The sequence below is a fragment of the Cupressus sempervirens genome, chromosome 3 (assembly GCF_028749045.1).
Source record: "Cupressus sempervirens isolate cs-2001-9-10 chromosome 3, ASM2874904v1, whole genome shotgun sequence".
In the NCBI taxonomy this organism is placed as follows: domain Eukaryota; kingdom Viridiplantae; phylum Streptophyta; class Pinopsida; order Cupressales; family Cupressaceae; genus Cupressus; species Cupressus sempervirens.
In genome coordinates, this window is record NC_143120.1 from 36,001,020 (window position 1) to 36,024,320 (window position 23,301).

The 23,301-nt window shown below is 33.7% G+C and overlaps 1 protein-coding gene and 1 pseudogene across 1 annotated transcript; both read right to left on the reverse strand.

The window, feature by feature from the left end:
* Window positions 1-306: 306 nt before the first annotated feature.
* LOC149564650 (chalcone synthase 7-like) lies at window positions 307-1,864 on the reverse strand. Its single transcript, XM_089818212.1, has 2 exons — window positions 1,592-1,864; window positions 307-1,485 (listed from the first exon to the last, which is right to left on the reverse strand). The coding sequence occupies exons 1-2, from the start codon at window positions 1,791-1,793 to the stop codon at window positions 494-496; spliced, it is 1,194 nt and encodes a 397-aa protein (XP_089674338.1). The 5' UTR covers window positions 1,794-1,864; the 3' UTR covers window positions 307-493.
* Window positions 1,865-17,141: 15,277 nt separating this feature from the next.
* On the reverse strand, window positions 17,142-22,625 carry LOC149564651 (chalcone synthase 7 pseudogene; annotated as a pseudogene).
* Window positions 22,626-23,301: the final 676 nt, after the last annotated feature.

Consider the following 23,301-nt stretch of genomic DNA (forward strand, 5'->3'; position numbering starts at 1 on the left):
GATATTTAAAATAGACTTGAGTACTAGAATAATATTAAAAAATGTGATAAACAATTACAAACCTTAATTTTGCTTATTTTCAATGAAAACATTTGTTAAATATTGAACATACTTTCTTTCAAATGACCTTCGTACAATATCACACGTCAATCCTTTCCTTCATAAAAAAAATCTTTACATCATTTATATATGTAATAGAATTTATTTATGTTTATTTAAAATAAAATAGCTTAAACTTAATGCTAAGTTTCTGCCTTAGACTACATTTATCTGATCTTGTAGTTTAAGATATCTATGCGATGATATTATTCAGGTTTACAAATGATTTGAATAGTATAGGAGGCTCTTATACTACCATGTAGGAGGAACTAAATAATCTCTTTAATATTAAGCATACCTTATTAGTATAAGATTCGAGCTTATCACCTTGGAAATAAAATATATATAAATTCTCCACCATTTGCATGTCGTGTTGTAGAGAAATTAGGCTTGTTTACGATGGGAGAGGAACGCTCTTGAGAACTACGGTCTCGACAGTGAGTCCGGGTCCAAACCCAAAGAGCACTCCCATCTCCAATCCTTCTCCCGTGGTCGCGCACCCATCTCCCGCAGAGGACTTCCTTATCTCGTCCAAAATAAAGAGCACACACGCGCTGGACATGTTCCCATACTCACTTAACACATGTCTACTCGCCCTCATCTTCTCCGCACCCAATTCTAATTTGGACTCCACTTGATCCAGAATAGCAGGCCCTCCCGGGTGCACAATCCAGAAGAGCTCATGCCAATTATCAAACTGCCCGAATGCCTCCACAAGAGCCTTCTCGATTTTCTTCGAGATCAACCTGGGCACGTCCTTCAACAAATGGAACATCAACCCGGCCTCTCTCAGATGCCCATCGATGGCTCCCTCGCTGTCTGGAAGAATGGTCTGCGCAGTCCACAGTAGTTGGAAACAGGGCTTCTCAATTCCCTCGATCGGGTCAGCTCCCACAATCTCCGTTGCCGCACCATCGCCAAAGAGAGCCTGCCCAACGAGACTGTCAAAGTGGGTGTCATCGGGTCCCCGAAAAGTGACGGCTGTGATCTCATTGCAAACGACCAGAACTCGGGCTCCCTGGTTATTTTCGGCCAGGTCTTTGGCCACTCGCAGGACTATCCCTCCGGCAAAGCAGCCCTGCTGATACATCATCACTCTCTTCACACATGGGCTGAGGCCAAGCAGCTTTGTGAGCTGGTAATCCACGCCTGGCATATCTACTCCGCTGGTTGTGCAGAATATTAGGTGGGTGATCTTCGACTTGGGCTGACCCCACTCCTTAATAGCTTCTTTGGCCGCCTCTTTGCCAAGTGAGGGAACCCCTTCCACCACCATGTCTTGCCGTGCATCCAATGAAGGCACCATGTAGGTGCACAAATTAGGGTTTTCCTTCAATATCTCCTCCGTCAGGTACATGTATCTCTTCTTTATCATGGACTTCTCGCCTGCAACATAAACAACGTGGTCCTTGTAACCATTGAATCTTAGAAATCTAAACTAGTAAGGTATTGTTGTATAGGATATAAGTCTGGCCGTATGTACTGGACTTACACATTCTCTTGAACTTCTCCTTCAGTTGGGCCTTGTGTTCGTTTTTCGTTATGCGGAAGTAATAGTCTGGATAAGAGCTCTGTTGAATTGCGTTGGGAGGATTAGCGGTTCCAATGGCCAAGATGTTTGCTGGACCCTCGGCCCTCTGTGATTTTCGCCATGCTTCCACATCCACCATCTTCTTCAATCTTGACACGCTCATTATTATTCTCCTAATTAAACTTCGAACCAAGCCTGCAACCTGGCTGGTGGAGATGTCTAGCAATGGATCACTTTGTTGGGTAATCCAAGCTATGACGAGCAAGATAGATGAAACACGTGCATCTATGTTGGGTATTTATAGCAACTTCTCTTAACAGGAGTTTTTGTGTGATAAAACCTAATTCATGAAGACAGCCGCCTGTTTGACTTACTACCTTAAGAACATCATTTCCTTCTGGCTTTAACCTTGTCTTGATTCCTCTCTAGTCGTACATGTGCATCGAAATATGGACTTCCAAAGCCTTTCTAGAAAAAAGGGAAGAGAGTTCTCAGCTTCAAACTTCATTGTTTATTGTTTATGAAATGTGCTGGAATTACCAAGTCGTTGTCTTTCTTTTGTTTTTAAAATATTATCTTGTTTTAGGGCCAATTCACAAGTAGTATAATATTCGTGAGTAAAGGTAAGATGGTAAAAGATTCATCTACCATCGCAGAATTCAAGATACAATGAAAATAGCAAAATTCAGCATTTTTCGTTTCATAGTAAAATAAAGATAATGAAATATTCTTAGAAAGTATAGGGTGTAAAACAAAAAGAAATATTCATCTATAAAGTATGCTCATCTATTAAGTGTGACATGATATAGTTCAAATTAAGACAAACATACATAATTTTATTGATGAATTAATTTTATATTAAGATTAAGTTTCTTTTATCAATAAGGGCAATGTCGTTATGGTGCTCTTAACTACTGAAAATGTGTCCCACATCAAGAATAACCTCGACAAATTATTGTAAGAAAACTCAAGAGATCACAAGTTGTAGGAAAGGACACTTGTCATAATTATGCTTTCTATATTGATCAGTCATATAGCAGTTAAAATTGAAATATATGTTTTCCCCCGTTATTTGGTGGAGACTTCTCAAAAAGAGGTTTTATAGATAAATAACATATTACTATGGTTTGTTGACATATGCTTCCAAATAATACCTTTTCTAATACCTTTTCTAATCCACTATTAGGAAATTAAATTATAAATAGGTATGTACACTACAAGAAGTCTTTTATTGTAGTTTTTTCACCTTGTTTTCCACTATTTTATAATAGAGATGATAGAATTTGTATCAATGGGAATGCATTTTGGATATCTTGAAGGTTTTTGGGTTCTACTAAGGGCTTCTTTGAAAGATTAAAAATCATAAATGCTACCTCTTGTTTAGACAATGATTAATTAAATAACACACTTTTGAAGGCTAATGAACTTGTTGAGAACACTAAAAGCACAATAAGCATAAAATTTCAACTTCTCTTCTCTATTAATCTAAAAGAAATACAAATCACCTTCCTTTATAGAAAATAGTAGGCTTTGATCCTATGAGGATAGATCAAGGAAATTTGGTCTTGAAAAGGTGAATGGTTGAGATGAAATTACTCAAAGTATGAGCGAGAAATAAGGGGAATGGTCTTTTTGCATTGACAAGATGCAATGAAAAGGTGACAGGATGATGCAGAGGAAATGTATATTAAAGAAGAAAAATTGAACTTAAACATACAACAAGCCTTGCTAAGAATTACACATGGAAGCAATATAGATAACACATGACAACCATGGAAGTAAGATCCATATAAGGCCAGGAAATTGGTAGCCACATTGATGTGATAATTAAAATAAGTTTGTCAACATACCTAACTATGAAGCCATTTGAGTTTCAGCAATATATAATGAAATTATGAAGTTAGAATCCAAGTTCTTATCCTATCCTTCTTCTCCATATATCATATCATGCTCTACTTTTCTCTTCTATCTCTAACCAAGCTTATTATATAGCTACCTAAGCCACAAGTTGGCTAGTCAAGCATTTAATTATATTATAGGTCCAACCAAGGAAGAATAAACCAAAACCGAAGTTAAATGAAACATAAGGCAGTAAGCACTTGAAGGAAGATCCACATGTGTCCAAGGAGTCAGCTCCTAACTTTATAACATGTCATGTTAACATAAGAAACTGTGCCAAAAGAAAAGAAAAAAACATGCCTCTCTAGAAGGAAACAAGCCAAAACAAAGACTGCAAAGAATGGTTCATAACTTGAGAACCACAAATGATCAAAACTTGTGCTCTTAAGAGGAGGATCAAGGATAGGTCATCTTCAACACGTTAACCATGCATAACATGAAACCAACAACAACAATGACTACTTCATGAACAATAGATTTGTACAAAAAATAAGATATATTTTTGGTTGATGCAAGATTTCTCAAAGACCCAAGATGCTCCTACATTAGACACCTAGGGTTAATAAACAAATGATTTCCACATTGGGCACTTCTCGTACTATGACCTGAATCATAAAAATCCAACTCAACTTGTGTAATCCATGAACTATCTTCAATTGGTTTGTCTTTTCACTAAACTAGGTATTCCATGTAATCCTTTCCTCTGTTACTCTTTCTTACTCTACTATTTAGAATATTTTCAATGTCTTCTTTCTACTTTCTAGGATAATCCATGTTACTATCATTATCATCTTCTAATTCATAATACTCAAAGATATTTGAAAGGTTAAATATAGGCAATATACATATCCTCTAGTAATTCCACTTCATAGGCATTTTCAATGTCAAATTTCTTCAAAATCTCAAGGTCTAAACTTCTGCATTTTTAGCTTACTGTAGGTACCAACTAGAAATCTATTCTTCATCAAATCAATCATAACCTCATCACCAACTTAAAAATACTTGTGTCTCTTCTTTTTATCAACTCTCTACTTATACTTCTGATTGTTGTCTTCCAAATTTATTTTAACTTCCTCATGTAAAGTCTTCATGAAAACTTCAAAGTCCATTGTTTCAACACTCCTTGTCTTAGTAGACAATTCTCTTAACTCTGTGGTTCCTTTAGGATGAAATCCATTAATAATTCCAAATGATATCCTCTTAGTGCTTCTATTCACAAAATTATTGTATGCAAACTCTACTTATGCCAAGAAGAAATCCCAATTAGTAAGCTTATCTCCAACTAAGCATCTTAGTAAGTTATCGAAAATTTTATTTACTACTTCAGCTTGGCCATCTGTCTGAGGGTGAAATGTAGAACTAAACTTTAACTTTGTATTCATCTTTTTCCTAGGTGTTCTCCAAAAGTAACTAGTAAACTTAGTGTCTCTATCTAAAAAAATAGTCTTAGGAAGACCATATAATCTTATGACTTCCTCAAAAAATAACTCAGCTACATGTAATACATTAGAGGTCTTCTTACAAGGTATGAAATGTGTAATTTTTAAAAATCTATGAACTACTAGCAAAATAGAATTATTACCTCTTTGAGTTCTAGGCAATCTAAGAGAAAAATCCATGCTCACATCTTCCCAAGGTCTATCAAGTATAGGTAAAGGTGAATATAATCATACATTCTAACTAGTTCCATTTGCTACTTGACAAATTTTGTATCCTCTAACCATTTTCTGCACATCCTTATAAATCTGTGGCCAAAAGTATCTCTCAAAAATTACTTTAATAGCTTTATCAATCCGAAAATCTTCAGCAAGTCCACCACTATGTTTCTCTTTTATTATGTTCTCTCTCATAGATCCTCTAGGTATGCATAACTGAATTCATCTGAACAACATTTCCTCTTGAATGAAATAATCAGTATACTTATTACTCACTATCTATTCCTTCAAAAATTTCCATGCTTTTGTGAAATCCAGATTAGTCCTATACAAATACTTCAAGTCATCAAAGCCAAGTACCTTAGCTCTCATCTCTGTCAACAAATTTCTTCGTTGACTTAATGCATCAACAACTTTGTTTAATTGTCCACTCTCATGCTTCAATAAAAAGGAAAAACTCTGCAAGAACTCTACCCACTTCATATATCTCTAATTTAACTTATTCTGACTTCCCAAATACTCCAAAGCTTTGTGGTTAGTGTCTAATAAAAAATCCTTAGGCATCATATAATGTCTCCATTTCTTCAAAGATTGAACAATAACATAGAATTCTTGATCATAAACTAAATATTTTATCTTCGAATCATTCAATTTTTAATCAAGCTACATGCCTTCCTTCTTGACTCAAAATAGCTCCAATTGCATGTCCACTAGCATCGCATTCAACTTGAAAAACCTTATTGAAATTAGACAAAGCAAGTGTAAGCAATTTTGCAATCTTTTGCTTCAATGTTTTAGAAGTATGTTGGTGTTTCTTGGACTGCCTAGTTGTTTTGCACCTAATATCAGGATGCATAAGATGAAAACAAACCTAAGGACTATCCAGGTCCTATATTTAGCAAGATTGATCTTAGCTCTGAACCAACTTCAAAAAAGTACACTATACTCTCTACACTTTAGGCTCTATAGGGCCAAGGTGGGTGCACCTACGAATATGAATGTGACTGATTATTTTGATTTTCTCTTCAGGCACTTTCTTAGTGATATTTCTTCCCTCAAAACTATCCCTTACAGTAGATAATGGTCACACTTTCTTCTTAGATTTACAATGAACTTCCTGATTACAATAGCTAGTTATAATCAAAAGGAAAGCTATTACAAATAAGTGTTGACCAACAACTTTAGTTCTTCATTACATCAAATGGAAAATTGATTTTTGATTGATATATTTATTTTGCAGCTATAAGACCCATCAACTTACAACTAAAATTAATTGATCAGTGCCTTATCCATTGTGATATCTAGAGTCAAAACTAGCAAATTTAGACCTATTTAATTGACTTGCAATTAAATTTGTTAATAGTGAACTCTAAATCTCATTCTTATCATATCCCTCTCATATATCAAAAACTCTATCACTTACTAAAAGAAATTACTTAATTCTTTGAATCAAAAGAAATCAATAAGAGACATACAATTTATCTAAATTGCATTAAATTGAAAGAATATTGTTCACTTCAATCTCGAGATCATAGATATGTATAAGAAAGGAGACAAAAATTAGATACACAGATATGTAGAACTTCCTTTTATATTAATTTCCTCTAAAAATGGATACAATATTGGTATAGACTCACAATATAACTTAGAAATTGATAAGTAGATCATTCATATTCACTATATCTTCAAGTTTACAAGACTAAATTCATACATACAATACAATAGAACAAGAATGGTATCTACATCACTCAATCTAAGTATATACAGGAGATACTGCAGAAATTTGAAATGGAAGATTCAAGACTAGTTGGAACACCTATGTCTACTAGACATAAGCTTTCCAAAAATGATGACTCTAAAGAAGTGGATAAGACCACTTATAGATCAATGATTGGAATAATTCAGTATCTAGTACACACAAGGCCTGATATTACTCTAGTAGTTGGAATAGTGGCAATATTCTTAGCAAATCCCAAGGAAAATCACATGATGACAATCAACAGAATCATGAGGTATCTGAAAGGTACTAAAGACTATGGTTTATGGTACAAACTTGGAGACAATTTGGACTTGAAAGTATTTATTGATGTTGATTGGGCAGGAAGTCTTAATGATAGAAACAACATTAGTGGTGGAGCATTCTTTCTTGGCAAAAGACTAGTATCTTATAAAAGAAAGAAGCAAAATTGTACATCTCAATCCATAGAAGAGGTAGAATATGTAGCAGCAACAGTCAATTGCTCTAACATTGTTTGGTTCAAACAACTGTTGGAAGGAATGAAGGTAGAGATCAAAGATTCAATTGTCATATATTGTGATAACACTAGTGCAATAAACATATCAAAGAATCCAATAATGCATTCGAAAACAAAGCATATTGCTATTAAATATCACTTAATAAGAGAGTTGGTGCAAGATAAAGAAGTTAGATTGGAATATGTGAATACAAAGGAACATATTGCAGACATATTCACCAAGCCATTACCTAAGGATGCTTTCTTGTATCTAAGAGGTAAGCTAGGGGTCATTCCCCTATCTAAAATTTACTAAATGAAGTTTAGTGAATGCATTAACCAGAACCTATTGAAGATCAATTAGTTGGTGCATAATTTTCAAGGGCATATTGTAGATGAATCAGTACTTAAGGTATATTGGTATTTATAGAGTTATTGTCTTTGGCATGTGTTGTCAAAGAGGGAGAAGTTTACTATCATATCTCTGAGAAATTTTTGGAACCAAAATAAAGTTAGAAACCAAAGAGCGAGAAGTCTTCTAATGAAGAAGAATGCTGAAAGAGGGAGGATGTTTTGAATGAACTTGGTAATAGTTGTTGCAGACAAAATTCAATGAAAGGAAGAGCTCATACTGATAGAGGGAGTTCTCAAATCAAAAATCCAAAATTTTATTGTGCTATCACATGTGTTGCCATCAATGCCAAAGAGGGAGATTGTTGGATACAATTGATTAATTGTGTATTGTCCTTGATGTTACACAAATGTCATAATCATTATTAGTCAGTATATGCAGAGCTCACTCAGGCAATAAAAGGTAGTTCTTAGTGTTTAGTGAGTGTTCCTATGTTTGCCTAGTTCAGAAGGCAGTGTCTACCAAGTTCACTCGGGTGTCAAAGGAAAAGTTGTAGAAAGTGAGTGTTTATTGAACTCACTTGGGTAACAAAGGAAAGTTGGATAGAACTAATGGTAACCAAGCTTACTCAGTTGCCAAAGGATTTTCATAAGTTTGTAGTGTTAACCAAGCTTCTATTAGTTAACAAAAGAAATCATTTTAGAGTTGGTTTCTATCGAGTAGGGTTGGCTAATGAAGGATTTTCCTATTTTGTTGTATTAAGCTTAAATGACTTATCTTTTGATTCTAGCCGACTAAGGTGATGAATATTGATTATTTTAAGTTGTATTTGAGCTGACTTGATAAACTAGAAGGTATAAGTATAAGGTCAAGTTGTGATTTCAAGTATGTGAAAAATTGCAAGAAAGTGTGTGAATTGTGATGATATAATAATTGAAGATCTATTGATGAGTAGAGGAAGTGAATTTGAAGGATAGGCAAAATATCCTTGTGGTGCAGCAAAGCCATATTATATCAGGAAGGATCAAGTACAAGCAAAAAAAAGAAGATCTAAAATCAAAGAATTAGTTGCAGTCAAATTAGGTCATCTCATTATTACTCTCTAACCATTGTAGTAGTGATCTAAATCTCCTAACAAAGTTGGCTTAATAGCTATTTAAAAATCCTTTAACAAGGTGGCAATTCTATTGAATTATTCTCAAGACCTCTAACTAGGCCACTCCTAATAGGATGATTAAATCCTTTAATAAGGTTACACTTAATACTGTGTTTTGTAACCTTTAATAGGGTTGGATCCTAATAGGGCTCACTTCAAAAGAGTGAAAATTAGTAACTAGTTGTTATTGGTGGTTTTTCCCAAATTGGGTTTCCATGTTAAATCTTGGTGTCAAAAGTGTTCATGCTATTTTCTTTATAAGTTTGAAACTAAGTTAAAGTAATGGTAATCATAGATAACATCTAAAGGTTTATATGTTAATCTATTACCGAGCTAATCTAGTTATTACCAAGTTACAACATTCTGTGTGTTTACCAAGCTTCAACAGTATTTAGTTATCTGTTTGCATTTTGCACTGACATCTAAGGGATTTTGGATTTATTTTTATAGTAACTGATTCACCCCTCCCCTCTCAGTTACTCTCATATTTTCAACATTTCAAGGTTGGCCTTTTTATTATTTAATGATCTAGAATCTTCTGTAAGCCATTTTCGCAACTATAAGTAGAGGTATTTGGTTTAGTTTAGGAGAGAGGACTTAGAGAGTTAGAGCATATGTTTATGGAATTGAGAATTTGAAGCTGGATTATAGATCTTGAAATTGTATTTTGTATCTATTCATAACCTAGAAGGCCTTACAGTTGGGAATGTATGTTGATAACTTGATGAATCAATAAAATTTATCTCTCTCTCTCTCTCTCTCTCTCTCTCTCTCTCTCTCTCTCTCTCTCCCCCCTTGGTGTTGTTTATTATTTTTTCTTCTATTGTGTGTACTTAGCGAGGTGGTTGGATAGTTGGGTGTGCCTTTGGTCCTAGCTGGTCATCCCTCCTTGCACCAATTCCAATGGAGAAAACCCATAGGTTGGGTCAACTTTTTCTTTCTCCTTTTTCAAGAATTTTAGCATTTATTGATTTGGTTCTAGTTAGTAGATTTGATTGACTCAATGATATCTATGCCATGAGCCACCATGAGAATAGAAATAGAGAAGCAGATCAATGAAAGAAGTAGGAGCATATATGAATATTTACACGCTAAAATAACTAAAATAATCTCACACTTGATGTTATTAGATCTATTTTGTTCATCCTAGACATCTACTTCCTATTTTAAACATAGTTAGTGAGTTTCTTTCAATAGCTTCATCTTGGAATAAAAAGTTTTTTTTTTTTGTGTGTTGACAAAGATAGTAAAATACAACCAAACTATCATGATGAAGAATGGAGAATGCTTCTCCTCCCTCAAATGTGATGGCTCTATCATAAGATATGCTCAATTAAAGTTTATTCCCCTAAACTAGAATAGGAATGTGATAAGCAAGCAAAATGTGTGATACTATTACTTGTTCAAACTACTAGGGTTTTTATGGATGAGGATGGTAGAGTAGTTACATTGGAGCTCAGTATCATATATCTTGATTAATTTCCTGGTTATCTTTGGTGCTTTCCACTTAGAATTTGTTTATGTCTCTAATTGTTTTTGATTTGATGATTAATGAGGATCTTACCTATGTTTATTTTCCTCTATTTATAGTTTGAAACTCTTGATATATAGCTTAGTTTTTAACAAAAAATTAGAAACCCTAGTCAACCTAAGGACCAATAGAAAAAGGGAAAAATAGGTAAATTAATCCCTTTGATATAGTGAGAGAGTCCATGTCCTTCTAATGATTTCTTTATCTATCTTGGATAAATATTCTATATTTTTTTGTTGGTTAGATAGAGAAAATGAACTTTTCATGCCACATTATGTTTATGTCTCTAATTGTTTTTGATTTGATGATTAATGAGGATCTTACCTATGTTTATTTTCCTCTATTTATAGTTTGAAACTCTTGATATATAGCTTAGTTTTTAACAAAAAATTAGAAACCCTAGTCAACCTAAGGACCAATAGAAAAAGGGAAAAATAGGTAAATTAATCCCTTTGATATAGTGAGAGAGTCCATGTCCTTCTAATGATTTCTTTATCTATCTTGGATAAATATTCTATATTTTTTTGTTGGTTAGATAGAGAAAATGAACTTTTCATGCCACATTATGTTTATGTCTCTAATTGTTTTTGATTTGATGATTAATGAGGATCTTACCTATGTTTATTTTCCTCTATTTATAGTTTGAAACTCTTGATATATAGCTTAGTTTTTAACAAAAAATTAGAAACCCTAGTCAACCTAAGGACCAATAGAAAAAGGGAAAAATAGGTAAATTAATCCCTTTGATATAGTGAGAGAGTCCATGTCCTTCTAATGATTTCTTTATCTATCTTGGATAAATATTCTATATTTTTTTGTTGGTTAGATAGAGAAAATGAACTTTTCATGCCACATTAGTGCAAAACTTGAAGCAATGATTGTTAAGGATAAGAATCAAGAGTAAGAATTCTATATTTTCTTGAAGGCCAAGTGAAAAAAAAGAACTTTCTAGACCACATTATTTCTAAACCTAAAGAAATGATTGTCAATGATAAGACTCAAGAGTAAGCAAGATTTTTCATTGGTCAAGTTTTGTTACATAATATTATTTTCCAGATTGATGATTAATGGATATTTTGCACTATTGTTACAACTTAGGAATTCCTATAATTGAACCCATCTATGTATTCTTGTAGTTACTTTTACAAAATTAACTCTCCAATCTTATTATCGCTACCACAATATCCTTTATTAAATCTCATTTATTGTCTACTTTTCCTTTCCAACTTGACCCACCTCCAAAATGCCACACTGATGGGTGGGCAAAGGAAAACAAGAAAATATGAACGCAATTTGCTATGACACAATAAAAATTAATTGAATTTGATTACTTTTTGATTGATTCAAAATGGATACACAACACTCCCTTTTATAGGCAAGTTTGTAATCTCTAGAAATTTCTAACATTTGCCAACAAGACACTTATCTACAAAATTTTGGACACTATTACAACCAAAATAACCTAAACCTAAGCCTAAACTTCTAGAAACATTTAATGATGGATTGGAGTAGAAATTAATATTTCTAGCACTCCCCCCTAATTTCTACCATCAACTATTACAAATCTTCTTTAATATTTACAACTCTTAGAGCCTCCTTCAAAATTTCAAACTATACTTGTGGTAAGGCCTTGGTGAAGATATTTTCAAGTTGCTCCTCTAATTTGCAATGCTGTAGATTAATTTCACTACTATTAACCAGCTCTCTAATGAAGTGATACCTTGTGTCAATGTTCTTTGTCCTCTTGTGAAACACATGGTTCTTTGAAAGTACAATTGCAGACTTGTTATCACAATAGATTGTAGTAGGTCCATCTTGAGCTTGCATTAAGTCTTTGAAAATCCTTCGCATCCATACTGCTTGACATGTTGCTATTGTTCCTGCTACATACTCTGCTTCACTTGATGAGAGAGTTACTATAGGTTGCTTCTTTGATGCTAAAGCTACAACACCTATCCCAAGATGAAATGTATATCCTGATGTACTCCTTCTATCCTTAGTATTCCCTACAAAATCACTATCTATATATCCAACTAACTAAAAGTCATTTAAAGTGGAATATAAAATGCCATGATTCATAGTTCCTGCAATATATCTCAGAATCCTTTTCCCTACCTGCCAATGTGAGTTCTTTGGTGAATCCATGAATCTAGAGATTAAACTCACTCCATACATAATATCTGGTCGAGTAGTAGTGAAATACATTAGACTACCAACCAGTCTTCTGAATATAGTTGAATCAAAACCCTTCTCAGTATCTTCTCTATTTAATTTGGTGCCCACTACCATAGGTGTAGCAACTGGACAACAATTTATCAATGTAAATCTTTTCAAAATATCTTTTGCATATTTACTTTGGCAAATAAAAATTCCTTTATCATTTTGAGTAACTTCAATGCCAAGAAAATATTTCATCAATCCTAGATCTATCATTTCAAATTCCCTTTTCATTGTTGATTTAAACATGTCAATAGATAAATTACCTGTGAAGATCAAATCAGCAACATATAAACAAACAATCAAAATTTGACCTTGTTCATTGATCTTGGTATATAATGTAGGTTCACTGGTGTTTCTCTTGAATCCATTCTTCATCATGTATGAATCTATTCTGTTGTACCAGGCTCCTGGAGCTTGCTTCAATCCATAGAGTGCCTTCTTCAACTTATAAACTTTGTCTTCATGTCCTCTTATTTCATATCCTAGTGGTTGCTACACATAGACTTCTTCATCCAAATATCCATTCAAAAATGCTGATTTGGCATCCATTTGATGAACCATCCATTTGTTTTGAGCTACAATAGCTAATACTATTCTAACAGTATCAAGTCTTGCTATAGGTGCAAATGTCTCATTATGGTCAACCCCATATGCTAGTGAAAATCCCTTAGCAACTAACCTTGCCTTATATTTGTCTACATCTCCATTAGATTTAAAATTAATCTTATAAATCCATTTTACACAATGTAGTCTTTGTTCTAAGGCAAATCAACTAATTCCCATGTATCATTTCTCTCAATTGATTCTATTTAATCATTCATTGCATTAATCCAATGTTCTTCCTTAATTGCATCTTCAAAATATATAGGATCTTGAGTAAATAAAGCAAAATTTGATTGCAAATCTAATTTACTTTCTTGAGCATAAGTCTCACTCAACCTTCTATTTTTCTTGCTTGATCTCAATTGTGCAAGTATAGGGTGTGAATTATTACTTACTTGTGAATTCAAAGATTCTCCATGCTCAACTTCTTTTTCTAAGTGATCTCCTTGTGGACTTCATGGTGGAGTTCCTTCTTGGTCACTTGGTTGATCCTCTTGATCTTCATGATCCCTTTTATCATTCTCATCATATGGTATTGTTGTAGCACCTATAACATTTGTATCTATATTTCTAGCCCAAGATTCATCCTCTTTAAATACAACATCCCTACTCACAATGACTTTTCTAGTCATAAGATTAAACAACCTATATGCCTTAGATTGATCATCGTAGCCAACAAAAATGCATTTCTCACTCTTATCATCTAACTTACTTCTAGTTTCTTTGGGAACATGTGCATATGCAATAAAACCAAATACTTTGAGATGAGAAACACTATGAATCTTACCGCTCCATGCTTGCTATGGAAACATGTCCCTCATAATCTTTGTTGGACTCCTATTGAAAATATAAATAGCACAAGAAATTTCCTCAGCCCAATACTCATTAGGAAAATACAAAACCAAAAAATATGTAGAAAGGACTCAGGTTGACCACAAAAGGGGCACTTGGGATCAGGAACCCCAAAGTGCTTGAGTCGAGGCCCTAGGGGAAGACCTTGGAAGGCAAGGCACCAAGCAAAGTGGGAAACTTTGGGCTTAGCAATAGTGCACCAGATGGTATCAAAGCATTTTTTTCATTGAGAGAGCGAAGATTGCAAATGCCATCTCTTTTTTAGCGTGTCTACCATCAGAAGATGGAGCGAAAGCCATCGGTATCCCTTATTGGGCTTGTAGTTGGCAAATGGAGTGTCAGGATACCACTTCCAGTCATGCCACCAAGGACAACCAAACTAAATTCCTACCTTGTGCACCAAATGAACAGGGATGGAGCAAAGCAATAGGTCAAAAGTCTATCGATCTGCATGGACAAGGTAGTACTAAACCTGCATGTCCTCCCAAGTCCTAAAACTCATAGTGACTCTAGAAAAGAGATCTTTGGCAGTTCTGATGCCACGTTTGAAAAAATGAAGAGCACTAGCACCTTGGGTCTTGGCAAGAGGATTTCCCTAGATGGCAAACAAGGGTGACCACCAAATATTTTTTTGATTCAAGGAGAGGCCATTACGAAAGTTATCCCCAGACCAATGAAGCCAAGGCTTGATAGCCTCTCAACCTTTTCAGATGCTCTTGATAACAAATGAGCCCTATATGAAAACAGGTTCACGCATGATGAGAAGGGTTTGAAAACCAATCCCCTTCCATGCAGGTCTATTGGCAGGGAAGCTAGAAGAAATGCAATGGTGAACCAGAATCTTCCAAGCTTCATCTCTATTGGGCTTTATTCATTTTATTCATAGTTGTCTTCAATAGTTAGTCATTCTTTGAGGTTTATCATTTTGTAGTACTTATATTGTCCATCATTGTAGTCTAATCAAATTCCTTATAAATAGTCTTAGTGACAACTTTTTCTTTATACTTTTAACATTGATCATACTTTTTCTTGCAAATGGGGATGCAAGAAGAGTGGGTTTAACCATGGGGAAAACTCTATAGTTAAGTGTGCTCAAGCTAGAGTAATACTGGGATGAGTGACCTCTGGGAAGTCGTGGTGCTTCACCTCTACAAGCATCACCTAGATCCAATGAGTGCTAAGTGTTCCATTTATTCTAATGAGAGATGTATTTGTGTTGAATCACTACTCATGAAATATGGGTCAATGAGTTTGACTCAAAAACTACGCAATTTAATCCTAATAGAAATATCACAATATACTAAATAGTTTTTGTTTATACTCATGAAATCTTTTGACATCAATGAAAATAGTTTTGTCAGAAAGACGTTATTTGAAATAGAGGCTTATGCAAATAGATTTACAAAGTTCTACTTGTGTGGTAAGGATTCTAATCATGTAGCTCACACAAGTTTCAACTATAATGATCTAACAAGCAAGTTTTGGGTGCTTATAAGCTCTCTTCCTATGTTTCTTCATGAAACAAATTATGTAAATCTTTCGATTATAATGAGCATTGGGATGGCGGTCTACTCTAAAAATTACCAAATAGTTCAATATGTGTCAATGATTTCAATTTTTTCTTGAAATTACATCATTCATAGAGTTTTTGGCTAGCATAAGATATGTGAGCTTTGGAAATTTGTCAAAAGATGTTAATATGATGTGAGTCAATATATTCTAAATCATATTAAGATGTGTGAGCTTTGACAAGTCATCCATTCGAGATGGTTCCACTCAATGTCTCAATTATAAAGTGATTTTTCTCAAGTTTGATGAATAACCTAAAGATAAATTTGGACAATGCGCCCAAGATTAGTTAAGATGGAAATGTAGCTGAAATCTCTTAGAATTTAGTAGATACACTTATATTAAGACAAGCTCAAATATTTCAATTTGTTAAGGCTATAAATTTGTGAAGGGATTTTCAAAGGAGGGACATAAAATATATTATAGCTTAATTCAAAGTGATCCATGTTTTTTTTATAATACCCTCTCTCAAAAAAACATATGGGCATAGCTTGGGTGGCATGTAACTCTTTCCCATACACAAAAATTAAATCCCTTCTATGATTACAATACTTAAAAGAGAGAGTAAAGTAAAGGCCCCTTTTGAAATCTAATAGAAAAGTTGTTTTAGCCATATAATATGTAGAGCAGAAACACTCTATTACTGACAAAAATAGTATGAATACACAACAATTCTTTCATACAAATAGATTGGATTTAAGAGCACATTTGCAAATTGATTTGACCATGGAAATAAAGATCACATTTCACGCATAATAGTTAATAAGAATATTATTGTAATTATATTTAAAGATGATTCCAATGTAAAAAGATTTACTTAAAATTGAACTCCTTAGTTTTTTATTCTTTTGACAAAGGTAACTAAAGTCGGTAAATTTTTATTAATATAAAAGGAAAAATGGACCTCCCTATTATAATCACGTTTACAAAAAAATTCAATAAAAAAATAAGATTAAGGAAAACAATTTTTTTATTATTTCCATTTGAGCTGGATGGAAAAAATTATTTTAGAGGTTCCTTTAGAAAATCCAACATACACATGTTATTCAAAATCCCATTGTGAAATATTATTTATACCAAATGATTGGTTAAATTGTTGAAAATTAATTTTACCTTTGATGTCTCTATCTCATGGCATATATAATATGATGAAATACAGTGGACATGGAATGAAATTTTGCATCTAAACTATAATGAAATTGAATATGATTTTGATAAAGGAAGTGAACTATTTCATTTCAAAATGGAAATGATATATTTGTATAGTCTATGACATATGCAAAATTAGAAATAAATACATTATATATAGTCTATTATATGACATCTATTCGATAATACCTTTTTATTTATAAATAAATTATAATATATAAAACTATTGTGTATTCCTAATATGCATAAAGCATTAAAAAATATTTTCAATACTTATAACTTGTTTACTAGTCATTTAGTAAAAATATTTTGTTGTGGAAAAAGAAGAATTCCCTTGAGAACTATGATCTCTACAATGATTCCAGGTCAAAACCCAAAAAGCACTCCCATCTCCAATCCCTTGCACACCCCTTTTCTACTGAAGAATTCCTAATTTCATCCAATATACACAATGCAAGGTGTTGGACATGTTCCCATACTCACTCAACACATGTCTACTTGCCCTCATCTTTTGAGCACCTAATTGGAGCTACTCTCACTACTTTGAGCCTCGTAAAACTCGTGACAATGTGATAGTATGGGTTATAGTTTTAGCAAAAGTAGTGACCAATACACATGGATAGTGTTTAAGTTGTAGAGTGGGGAGTTTTGAAATGGGGTATATATGTAATTCATTGCTAACACATAGTTATAAAAGCAACACATTTATTCAACTAGACAATCTAATATAGTTATGAAATATAGTTACACAACTATCCACTTCTTTTTTATTCTTCAATGAAGAGAAAATTTTAATGTATTTTTATTTCACATACACAACCACTTATTTATCGAGTTTTTTTTCTAGCTACAAAGGTTGGTCTACACATGTACAAATGTAGCTAAAAAATTCATCATGATAAGAAACACGATAAGTTGCAATATACCAACACAAAATTATTATCAAGGTTCATATTAGAAAACATCTACATTTTCATAGATTTGTCTTAATCCACCTTTTACATATTCAATACAAATCAATCTTATGGGTCTTATAAGATTTTTTGTCAAATATTTTTTTAACTTCTCATACATTTTAAATTGTCAAACATTAAATAATAGCACACATGTCTTCACCAAGTTTTTCAATCTCCTATTTCTTTTCCTCCAATTCCACTTTTAGAATTTTTTTCAAGCTCTGAAACTAAAATTACATTTTTAAATAAAATTTAATAATTTTTCTTAGAAATAAGTACAAATGTTTTATGCATGGGGTCATTAGCTCCATAATATATGCCTTAAAACATTGAGCAACTGCTACTAGTAGAAATAAGCTAAATAATAGCATGGGGACCTATCCTAATCTATGAGCTTTCATGCATCATTGTGCTCTTTCCTTCTATCTCCTTAACATAGGTTTGGTTGTACCTCTTAACTCCAATGTTGACAAAATGGGTTGTGCTCTCTTTAAGATTTGTGGCAAGAGACTATTGGCATAGTTAATTTCTAAAGGTTGATGCTTCATTTTCTATAAATAATTAATAGTTTCTAGTTAACTATATGTAATTTTTGGTTAGAACAATTATGACATATTTATCAATTTTATGTATGATGTATGGTATCAGAGCACTCATATGACTGGGCATGAGAACAATGGAGACATGGTAAGGATACGACTGAAAAATATCTTTTGTGCTTGAATATAGATGAAAATTTCACAAAAGATCTATATATACAGTAATGAAAGAGAAGATAATGAACCCTATAGTCGGTAGTAAAACTCTATGAAGGATTGGAAGCACTGGTAATGTTATAAATCTGCACTCATACTCTTGATTTCTCTAACCATTTAAATGTGTGTTCTCGTCCTGTGAGGAGATATTGTTACATGTCCTTGTGATTATTGTAGATTTTAGAAAAGAATAAATTGTGAAAATATAACTTTTATTGAAACACTACTTAAAAAGATTACAAAAGCTTGAATAGAAAGAATTCACAGTTAGAGGAAAAAGTGAGAAAAAAACTAGATACACATGTATCTAGACATGTTTTATTTGCTAAGAAATGAATCTAAAAAGAAATAAAACTAAATTCTAAATATAAATATGCATATTTCAGAACATTCTTTATTTGCATAAAAACTAAAAAACTAACCAAAAGTAGTCTCCAAACCTTTTTTTCTAACAACATTACTTATCCATATGCTACCCCTTGATGGTGAGTGAACTCATAATATGATTACAAAAAACAAAAACTAATTATTTTCAATTGTTTGGGTGAAGATATATGCTAGTTGATCTTGTGAGTTTATGTGTTTTAATTCAACTTCCTTTTTCTATACCAATTCACAGATAAAATGATACTTTAGATCAAAATGTTTTGTCCTGTTGTGAACTAGATTTTTCAAGTTAACTTAATAGCACTTACATTGTCACAATAAATTATTTTAGGATGAATTTTCTTCTCCTCAATTTCTACAAGAACTTTTTCTTAGCTAAAGAGCTTGTGTGCCAGCTAAAGTAACTGCAACATACTCTACTTTTATAGATGAGAGGGAAATAATGCTTTGTTTCTTTGAACTCCATGTAATCAAACCAGAACCAAAAGATAAATAGTTTCAAGATGTAGGCTTATGGTCATTTATACTACCTCCCCAATCTGAATCACTAAATCAAACAAGATTGAATGTTTCATAAGAGTAGTAATGAATACCAAATTTGATAGTTCCTTTCACATATCTCAAAGTCTTTTTGGCTTCTTTCATGTGTATCTTTGAAGGATTTGTCATGTACCTTGAAATAAGAGAAATTGAATAAGCAATATCAAGTCTTGTGTGGATTATAAACATCAAACTCCCAATAATACTTCTATAATATGTCTCATCAACTAATTCAGTACCATCTTCTCTACATAACACAACTCCATGTGGAAATGGAGTGGAAAGAGGTTTACAATCAGGGATATCAAATTTCTTCAACATATTCTTTGTAGACTTTGTTTGACAAATAAAAATTTAATCCTTACCTTGATAAACCTCCATTCCAAGAAAATATTTCATGAGACCAAGATCTTTCATCTCAAATTCATCCATCACATGATAGATTTGAATTCATCTTTCATTTTAGAACAACTACCCATATAAAATAAATTATCAATATACAACTTACAATGATAATATCATTATCTTCTTGTTTGTAGTAAAAGGTAGGTCCACTCTTACTTCTTTTGAAGCCATTCTACTGAAAATACCCATCAATCTAAGCATATCCATGCTCGTGGTGTTTGTTTGAGACCATACACTGCCTTCTTCAACTTGTAGACATGATCTTATTTGTATTGAACTTCAAAACCTTGTGGCTTCCCCACATATAATTCCTCTTCCAACTACCCATGTGATGAATACTCCATTTCTTCTAAGATACAAGAGAGATTAACATCTTAATAGTCCCTTGTCTTGCTACTGGTGCAAACATTTCTTCAAAATCAATGCCATACCTTTGAGTAAAACCTTTAGTGAGTAATCTTACCTTATGTCTTTCAACACTCACATCATTGTTATACTTAATCTTGTAGATCCATTTGGTGCCAATCTTCTTCTTCTCATGTGGAATTTCTACAAGCTCCCAAGTCTCATTCCTATGAATTGAATCCATCTCTTCTTTCATTTCTTGCATCCAAACCTCATTAGAACATGTGTTTTCAAAATATGGTGGTTCAAAATCAACTTGAGAAAGTAATACAAAATTTATTGCAACCTTCAATTACTTCATTTATTTGATCTTCTGATTCAAAGTATCTATGTGATGATCTAATCTACCTCTTCAAATGGTTGAAATAGAATATGATACTCTTATACTAGCATGTAGGAGGAACTACGTTATATATTTGATATGAAGTACGCATACCAAGTATTAGTGCTAGATTCAAGCTTATCACCTCTTAAAGAAAGAATATGAATTCTCTATCATTTGTATATTGTCTTATAGAGATATTTTGTCATTTTATGATAGGAGATGAATGTTCTATGATCTCAAGAGTGAATTTGGGTCTAAACCAAAAGAGCACTTTCATATTCTTAGACCCTCCTGTGATGGATTTAGGACATGTTTGACTCTTATACCAATTTGATAGACTAGAGTTCTATACAGATATTTAAAATAGACTTGAGTACTAGAATATTATTAAAAAATGTGATAAACAATTACAAACCTTAATTTTGCTTATTTTCAATGAAAACATTTGTTAGATATTGAACATCCTTTCTTTCAAATGACCTTCGTACAATATCACACATCAATCCTTTCCTTCATAAAAAAAAATATTTACATCATTTATATATGTAATAGAATTGATTTATGTTTATTTAAAATAGAATAGCTTAAACTTAATGCTAAGTTTCTGCCTTAGACTACATTTATCTGATCTTGTAGTTTAAGATATCTATGCGATGATATTATTCAGGTTTACAAATGATTTGAATAGTGTAGGAGGCTCTTATACTACCATGTAGGAGGAACTAAATAATCTCTTTAATATTAAGCATACCTTATTAGTATAAGATTCGAGCTTATCACCTTGAAAATAAAATATATATAAATTCTCCACCATTTGCATGTCGTGTTGTAGAGAAATTAGGCTTGTTTACGATGGGAGAGGAACGCTCTTGAGAACTACGGTCTCGACAGTGAGTCCGGGTCCAAACCCAAAGAGCACTCCCATCTCCAATCCTTCTCCGCACCCAATTCTAATTTGGACTCCACTTGATCCAGAATAGCAGGCCCTCCTGGGTGCACAATCCAGAAGAGCTCATTCCAATTATCAAACTGCCCGAATGCCTCCACAAGAGCCTTCTCGATGTTCTTCGAGATCAACCTGGGCACGTCCTTCAACAAATGGAACGTCAGCCCGGCCTCTCTCAGATGCCCATCGATGGCTCCCTCGCTGTCTGGAAGAATGGTCTGCGCAGTCCACAGTAGTTGGAAACAGGGCTTCTCAATTCCCTCGATCGGGTCAGCTCCCACAATCACCGCTGCCGCACCATCGTCAAAGAGAGCCTGCCCAACGAGACTGTCAAAGTGGGTGTCATCAGGTCCCCGGAAAGTGACGGCTGTGATCTCATTGCAAATGATCAGAACTCGTGCTCCCCGGTTATTTTCGGCGAGGTCTTTGGCCACTCGCAGGACCGTCCCTCCGGCAAAGTAGCCCTGCTGATACATCATCACTCTCTTCACACATGGGCTGAGGCCAAGCAGCTTTGTGAGCTGGTAATCTGCACCCAGCATATCTACTCCGCTGGTTGTGCAGAATATTAGGTGGGTGATCTTCGACTTGGGCTGACCCCAGTCCTTAATAGCTTCTTTGGCCGCCTCTTTGCCCAGTCGGGGAACCCCTTCCACCACCATGTCTTGCCGTGCATCCAATGAAGGCGCCATGTAGGCGCACAAATTAGGGTTTTCCTTCAATATCTCCTCCGTCAGGTACATGTATCTCTTCTTTATCATCTACTTCTCGCCTGCAACATAAACAACGTGGTCCTTGTAACCATTGAATCTTAGAAATCTAAACTAGTAAGGTATTGTTGTATATGATATAAGTCTGGCCGTATGTACTGGACTTAAACATTCTCTTGAACTTCTCCTTCAGTTGGGCCTTGTGTTCATTTTTCGTTATGCGGAAGTAATAGTCTGGATAAGAGCTTTGTTGAATTACGTTGGGAGGATTAGCGGCTCCAGTGGCCAAGATGTTTGCTGGACCCTCGGCCCTCTGTGATTTTTGCCATGCTTCCATGTCCACCATCTTCTTCAATCTTGACACACTCATTATTATTCTCCTAATTAAACTTCAAACCAAGCCTGCAACCTGGTTGGTGGAGATGTCTAGCAATGGATCACTTTGTTGGGTAATCCAAGCTATGACGAGCAAGATAGATGAAACGCATGCATCTATGTTGGGTATATAAAGAAATGATTTCCACATTGGACACTTCTCGTACTATGACCTGAATCATAAAAATCCAATTCAACTTGTGTAATCCATGAACTATCTTCAATTGGTTTGTCTTGTCTTTTCACTAAACTAGGTATTCCATGTAATCCTTTCCTCTGTTACTCTTTCTTACTCTACTATTTAGAATATTTTCAATGTCTTCTTTCTACTTTCTAGGATAATCCATGTTACTATCATTATCATCTTCTAATTCATAATACTCAAAGATATTTGAAAGGTTAAATATAGGCAATATACATATCCTCTAGTAATTCCACTTCATAGGCATTTTCAATGTCAAATTTCTTCAAAATCTCAAGGTTTAAACTTCTGCATTTTTAGCTTACTGTAGGTACAAACTAGAAATCTATTCTTCATCAAATAAATCATAACCTCATCACCAACTTCAAAATACTTGTGTCTCTTCTTTTTATCAACTCTCTACTTATACTTCTGATTGTTGTCTTCCAAATTTCTTTTAACTTCC